This window comes from Panicum virgatum, chromosome 1N, assembly GCF_016808335.1.
Source record: "Panicum virgatum strain AP13 chromosome 1N, P.virgatum_v5, whole genome shotgun sequence".
Lineage (NCBI taxonomy): Eukaryota > Viridiplantae > Streptophyta > Magnoliopsida > Poales > Poaceae > Panicum > Panicum virgatum.
In genome coordinates this window covers 63,067,755-63,075,117 of record NC_053145.1, presented here as the reverse complement: position 1 = coordinate 63,075,117, position 7,363 = coordinate 63,067,755, and the positions used below count along the sequence as shown (strand labels likewise).

The following is a 7,363-nucleotide window of genomic DNA, read 5'->3' as shown; positions in this document are numbered from 1 at the left end:
ATGTTCAATCATTCTGTTGGCAGGCGACCAAAAATGCACTACGGCGTGCCGTTCGAGCCGGTTCGCCCCTATGGGCATGCGGAACAAGGGATTGTTTAAACTACTTGCAAAATTCTTCAAAGAAAGCTAAAAATTCTCGGAAGAACGTATCGGATCAAATTTTCCATAAAGCCATTTGCGTTGGTCAGTAATGACGGAGGCAGAAATAACCAGCAGGAGGGGCCGCTTCTTCTTCTTTAGATGTGCAAATTGATGATTTTTAGATGCACCTTCAATTCTTTTTAGTTTAAAACTTTATACTAATTTTTTAAAATAAAATCTAATTTCGAAGAAGTAGTACAAAACTTTAAAACTAAAATAAAGTTAGAGGTACACCTTAGTGTCACAAATTGACACCACTACTTTTCTTCCTCCGCCCACCCCTTCTCTCCTTCTTCCTCCTCCTCAAATTGCGAGGGGAGCTCCGTAGAAATCACCACTGCCTGATCTCAACTGTCGAGAAAAAAAGTCAAATATTCCATCCAGACACTTAGGCCCCGTTTAGTTGGTGAATTTTTTTGAATTCGGGAACTGTAGCACTTTTGTTGTTATTTGACAATTAATATCTAATCATGGACTAATTAGGCTTAAAAGATTCATCTCGTCATTTACAGTTAAACTGCATAATTAATTATTTTTTCAACTATATTTAATATTTCATGCATGTGTTCGAAGATTTGATGTGACGGGGAATCTTGAAAAATTTTGGAAACTAAACATGGCCTTATTTGTACGTGACTTTTTTAGGATTATCTGCGATCTAAACTTCCATACCGCGTGAGAGCCTGTTCGGCTGGTAGAATGAATAGTGCTCGGCTGGTAGGATGAATAGTATTCTGTGAGAGGGAATAAGCCGTAATAAGCCAGCCGAGCATTGGCTCTGAGCTGTTTGTCCTAGCTCATGTAAGCTAGACTATGACTTTGGCACAAAATTTTGGGATCGATTTGCTTGATGATAGCAAATTTTGATTTGTATTTATCATGAACTAAACTAGTTTTTTCTTTCATTTTAAATGCAGGGATTTGCAGTCATATCTTGCAGAGCTGACAATATTTCTGTGCCCTCATACCAAGAAGTTCCTCATATTGCTTGACAACCACCCATGGCTGCTAGATCAGGATACAAAACCAGCTCATCTTTGGCAGTTGATGGTTACTAAGGTCCATTATTTTCACTGCTTATGCACCACTTTGCATATTACAGTATCTCCTTCTTTCTTTCTTTAATTTCACTACACTTTGGTAACAACCTGGTTCTTGCTATCTTATGCTCCAGTCAAGGTTTTCCCCTTTCGCGAATTCAAGGACTAGGAGAAAGAGAGATGAAACTGATGGAAAGCTTGTATTCTCAACAAGCCCAATATCTGCTCCCCATTTGCCAAATAAATCGTCCAGATGGTATTCCTTGATTGATGAGGCCATGCGGGAAAAGAAACTTCAAGTAAATAAGTTGAAGGATGCTCGCATACTGAATAGGGAGCGGCATCAAACTTTATATGGTTTTATCATTTTTGAGGTAGACTGGGCTGATGTGCGTGGTATCAATTATCTAAATGAACTTCAGGTATGGTCTATCAATGTTGATGATCCTACAATTGTAGATGACATTGATGAATTTAAAGTGATGGCACAAGCTCATTTCGTTTAGTATCATTGTAGACCGATACATCTATGGCTGTGGAGTCCAAAATTATGAAGAGATGGGAATTTGATAGTGTCAAGCAGGCTTCATCATTGGTCACTTCTTGGTTCTCAGGAAATCACTTTGAATGTCAGCTCCTGCAAGAGTATTTGGACAACATCTCTTCTAACGGTAAAAATATTTATAGTAACCCTTCTCTTCTTCCTTGCTTTAGCTTATAGTACTAACCATTTATGTGCTTGCTGTATAGGTGATGTATTCTATGATGCTCAGAATGATTTCTTAACAACTGAATGTGAGAATTCACTGAGTGATAGTGATGATTCTGGGCATGTCCAAATATTCAGAGAGTCATCAAGTTTCTTAGACTCATCTTACATGCCACCTCCTTGCTCTGGGCCTTACAAGCGAAGAAAAATAGCAAAATTTGATGATGGAAGTAGTGTGCCTGAAGAATCATACTCAGAAATTGTGACCTCACCAAAATATTCATCATCGTCATGTTCACCATGTGGCAGTGATAATGAAAGTGCTAAGCCTCTGTTAGAGACTAGCACGTATAAGGATGTGCTGGTCTGCTTCCGCTTTGATGATCATGACCTCCCGTTTGGACTGAAAGAAGTTATACTGTCTGATGTGAGGTTGTTAACATTACTCGAGTATGGCCTTCCTTCATGGGTTATATTTCTTCAGTCATATCCAGTGTTTTGCAAGATATACCGCCCGTGGATGTGCCCTCTTGCCAGAGCATTATATGTCTTGATGTCATTAATTACTGTTCTGATAGGATTTTATGACCTTTACAAGAATGTTCCCATGTTGAAGGCAACTGCATCAAGATTGTTTGGCCCTTTCTTTGATTGGATAGAAACATGGGAAATGATATCAAGACTTAAGTATCTAGGAACTATGCTTTTCCTGCATAACTTCCAGCAGGCTTTTACATGGTCTCTTAAAATTGTGCGTTCTGTTAAGTCTACTTTTAGTGTTTTGACGAAGCCAATTGCGGGACCTATTATGGAGGTTCTTGAATTTACTTTGCCAATGTGGAACATTTGTGCTGAGACGGTAGGATATTTGGGTCCAGTTGTCATGGTATCACTGGAGACATCTTGGAGTGTAGTTTTCGGTACAATGCAGATGATCATCTGGCCATTTTGGTTTGTCTTCGGTACTGCAGTTACCATTGGTATTGTTGCTTTAACCTCTCAAGTCATCTATTTCATTTTCCTCCAACTTTTGATCTTGATATCTTGCTATTTTTGTTTCCTTGTGGCCAGTAAATGCAGTTCTGTACCCTGCAATTTGGCTCCTTGGAGAGATACTAGCTGCACCTTTCCGACTAGTGCTTTGGCTGTCAAGTTTTGTTGTGGTCCTTTTTGTTGATATTTTCAGTGTTCTAAGGCAGAGCTAGTCAACATTAAGTGCATTATATCAAGCAGGATCTGTACCCAGATCAGCTGTGCTTACATCAGATAACAGCATCTGGGGGTCACTCTGGAAAGATCTTCTGTATCAGGTATCAAAAGATCGTTGACATAGCCAAAACTAACATTGAACTATCATATAACTTACTTTGACCCTTTTTTTCAGATTTTCCGTGCAATATGGAGCATTTTGTATGGTTTTGTTGCCTTCTTTTCAACTTGTAATAGGCACCGGCTGAGGTATTTTTTCGTCCCACGTCTATATGCAGTGCTACAGTTTAGTAAGATAAGAAAATTATCAGAATGATCAAGAAGCCTCAGTTTACAGTTGAGCTCAGAACTGTCCTTCAAAATGGTTTTGATTTTCTGTCAGTTTGTGCTGAATTTTAAGTGACCCTTACCCCCACTGTAATATAGTCAAGTGGCCCTAATGGAATTTCAATGTCATGTGTTTGCATTATGATTCTAGGTGCTAATACTACTGCTTCTCTGCAGCATTTACAACCACATTCAGGTGTTTCTCCAGCGCCTCTCTCGTGTCTCAACTAGAGTACCATATGCCACCTCCCGTGAAGGAGCTCGGAAGTATAGTAGCCAGAATCATCCTGTAAGTACTTGCACATTCAATACTTCAGCAGGCTGTTTGTCTTGTGTTCACTCAAAATTACTTATGAATTCATAGAAGTATGACCTTATCTCGGAATTAGCATTATTCATTTATGCTGTGATAGCACCTACACCTTTTCATTAAACCTATACTTCTACTTTATTATAAAAGAGTATAAAAGTCACGGTCCAGTTGTGCAAGGACATTTAACTGTGTATTAGTAAGAGGACATGTATTGAGAACTCTGATAAAGTCAGTTTTCTACTCTGATGTAACTAGAACTAACTTCAATGTTTGTTTATCCTAACATCTGCATTCTACATAAATACATGACATGGATGAGGATTCAGATTCTCTTTTGCTTTCCTTTCACTTCTCTGAATTTGTTCATGGTGTGCTTCTGTGCAGAGAAGGAAGACTAAAACGAGATAACAATGGAATTGCAGCTTAACAAACTAACTCAGGGAAAATCCTCAAAAGGCAAAGGGAAAACAATGTAAACCGAACATAATATGGAGAGAGAGTAATAAGTAACTGACTTTATCAGGGCCTTCGAAAAACATAAAAACTCTTGGAAGAGTCAAATTCAGAAGTTGTGCTAACGCTGAAAGTTCCATAACATAGCCCTAACCAGCAGTTTCCTTGTGTACAAAGTACCGGCAAAGCAGTGAAGCAAAAAAACTGCAAACTGTACATACGCAGATCACCTTACTGCTTTTCGTTGTAATAGGTTGTATAATATGCTTGTGCATATCCTCTTGTAATCCTCCTCTAAACAGCAATTTTGTATATTGTCTTTGAGTTGAGTATCTGTTCAGTGTTAAGTTTCCTTTTCAAAAAATGCGCCATTCTTTCATCTTACTGAACATCAACGTTACTGTACATGTGAAATCAGCACTGCTGACAGCTTATCTGCATAAACCTTTCCTTCGCACTGGTATGCATCGTCCTCCTTGGTGCTACCGCTCAACGATCTATAGTTTAAAATGGATGAAGTATCTACTAGCATATACGGAGGAGGTTTTATGAACGTATTTTGAATCGAAGGGAGAAAGTTAGCGTTCTCAGCCTTTACCATTGCCGATGACACTCCAATTCAGCCGCTAGGCTTTTATTGTAAGAGAAAAATACTGATTGGTTGCTGATGCTGATTTGATGTGAGAGAAAAACACTGCTAGCTGGCTTGTCAGCCAGCTGAACAGAGATTTTGTGCTCCCATCCTGCGTTGAAATCCATTTCTTTTGCAACGATTGGAAGAGAGAAGAATATGGAGGGGGTGAGATCTTTCAAAATACTTCTTATCTCATTTCCTTCACCCAGATAACGTCTATTCTTCTCCTGCGTCATGTATTGCCTAGCTGCGCATGGGGACGGAGCCACGGAGGAGTAGGCCCAGCCTGCCACGCATGTTGCGTGCTGCTGCCTCCTCGCCCATCAGGGCATTCAGGCATCACCCACGGGCATTGTGACGACCCTGGGATCGCCACGGATAATTGGAGGGTTTTGCCGGCGATTGGCACACGACGGCGAGAACGGCGCCGCCGTCTCGAGCAGGGAAGGAGGAATGAATTATGGTTTTAGTTTGTAATTGCTTGTCTCCTCCACAGGATTCTCACGTTTACATAAGGTTACCTCCTTCATAGGATTACACGGCCCATTAGGCCCATACGGCGCGCAGGCCTCATAATGACACATGGCCCAGGTCATGACATCCCCCCGATCTTAAGTTGCAGCTTGTCCTCAAGGTGCTGGAGATGACTGGTTCGACAGATGATGCAGGTTCTCCCACCGTGCCCACTCATCTGGCCATGGATGCCACTGCACCAGAGCCTGAGGAATAACAGCATGACCCACTTTTTTGAGGCACAGGTCGCGTACCTGAGGAGTGGTGGAAGACAGATCCATGGTTAAATAGTGGAGTTGCTCATCTTTGGAGACGTGGACTTCCGGGGGCAAGGCCTTCTTCAGTTGGGAGACATGCACAACTGGGTGAATATGGGAAGATGGAGGCAATTGAAGTTTGTAAGCAACTTTACCCACTCGCTGGAGGACTAAATATGGACCAAAGTACTTGAAACTGAGCTTGTGGTTGGATCTGTGTTGAACTGACTGCTGAACATAGGGCTGTAGCTTCAAATAAACCCAATCCCCTACTGCAAATTCATGTTCCACCCTGTGTTTGTCTGCTTGGTCTTTCATACGTTGCTGTGCTCGGAGGAGGTGTTGCTGTATGATGTCTGTCATTGCTGACCGTTCATTAAACCATTCTTGGAGATCAGTCACAGATGAGGCGTCAGCTGGGACAATGCCAAAGTGCTTGGGAGGGTGGCCATACAACACTTCAAATGGAGTCTTGCCAAGAGCAGAGTGGTATGTGGTGTTGTACCAGTATTCAGCTAGTGAGATCCACTGACACCATTTGGAAGGACACGTGTGAACTAAGCAGCGAAGGTAAGTTTCCAAGCATTGGTTAAGTCTCTCGGTCTGGCCATCAGTTTGGGGATGGTAGGAGGAGCTCATGTTAAGAGTTGTGTCAGTGATACGAAATAGTTCTTTCCACAGGGAACTGGTAAAGACTCGATCTCTGTCAGATATAATCATTGTGGGTAGGCCGTGGAGTTTATAGACATGGTTGAGGAAAAGCTGTGCTACAGTTAAGGATGTATATGGGTGGGACAAGGGTATGAAATGTGCATATTTGGAAAATTTGTCAATGACTACTAGGATTGTGTCACATGATTTAGACTTGGGTAATCCTTCTATGAAATCTAGACTGATTGTATGCCAAGCTTGAAGTGGGATAGGAAGAGGTTGTAGTAAGCCAGGTAATCTACAATGTTCAGTTTTGGCTTGACTGCATACCTGACATTTGGAAACATACTGCTGGATGTCCTTTTTCATGTTGGGCTAGGAGAATAGCGATTTCACCTTATGGTATGTAGCAGTGATGCCACTATGGCCCCCAAGTCCACTAGCATGTAAAGCCAGTAGGATAGCTTGCTTGGCTTCTTCATGATTGCCCAGCCAAATTCTACCATGATGTTTGATAAGGCCATCTACCAATGTAAATCCCTTGTCATTACTTCCTGTCAATGCCAACTCTGTGAGGAGCTGCTTAGATTGTTGGTCTTGCTGATAGCCCTCCACTATGATTTCAAACCATCTAGGTGTGCTCACTGATATTGCCTGCAGATGTTCAGCAGGAGTTTGTCTGGACAAGGCATCAGCTGCCTTGTTGTCCAAGCCCTTCTTGTAAGCAATCTTATATTGAAGCCCCAAGAGTTTGATAAAAGCCTTTTGCTGCATACTTTGGTGTATTTTCTGTTCCCCCAGGTGGATCAAAGCTCGCTGATCAGTCAAGATGATGAATTCTTGGTGTTGGAGATATGGTTTCCACTTGTTGACAGCCATAATGAGTGCCAAACACTCCTTCTCATATGTGGATAATGCCTGAGCCTTAAGCTCCAATGCCTTGCTCAAATATGCTATAGGATGACCGTGCTGCATGAGAACCGCCCCAATTCCTGTTGCTGATGCATCAGTTTCGACAGTAAAAGGGTTGGAGAAATCTGGCAGTGCCAGGACTGGAGCAGAAATCAAGGACTGCTTGAGGGCCTCAAAACTTTCCTGATGTTGTGGGGTCCAAAG

The 7,363-nt window shown here is 41.7% G+C and overlaps 1 protein-coding gene across 1 annotated transcript; it reads left to right on the top strand.

The window, feature by feature from the left end:
• The first annotated feature begins 1,036 nt into the window (after positions 1–1,036).
• LOC120657327 lies at positions 1,037–4,556 on the top strand. Its single transcript, XM_039935625.1, has 8 exons — positions 1,037–1,200; positions 1,316–1,603; positions 1,699–1,852; positions 1,932–2,870; positions 2,962–3,200; positions 3,275–3,348; positions 3,604–3,715; positions 4,124–4,556. The coding sequence occupies exons 1-5, from the start codon at positions 1,189–1,191 to the stop codon at positions 3,093–3,095; spliced, it is 1,527 nt and encodes a 508-aa protein (XP_039791559.1). The 5' UTR covers positions 1,037–1,188; the 3' UTR covers positions 3,096–3,200; positions 3,275–3,348; positions 3,604–3,715; positions 4,124–4,556.
• The last annotated feature ends 2,807 nt before the right edge of the window (positions 4,557–7,363 follow it).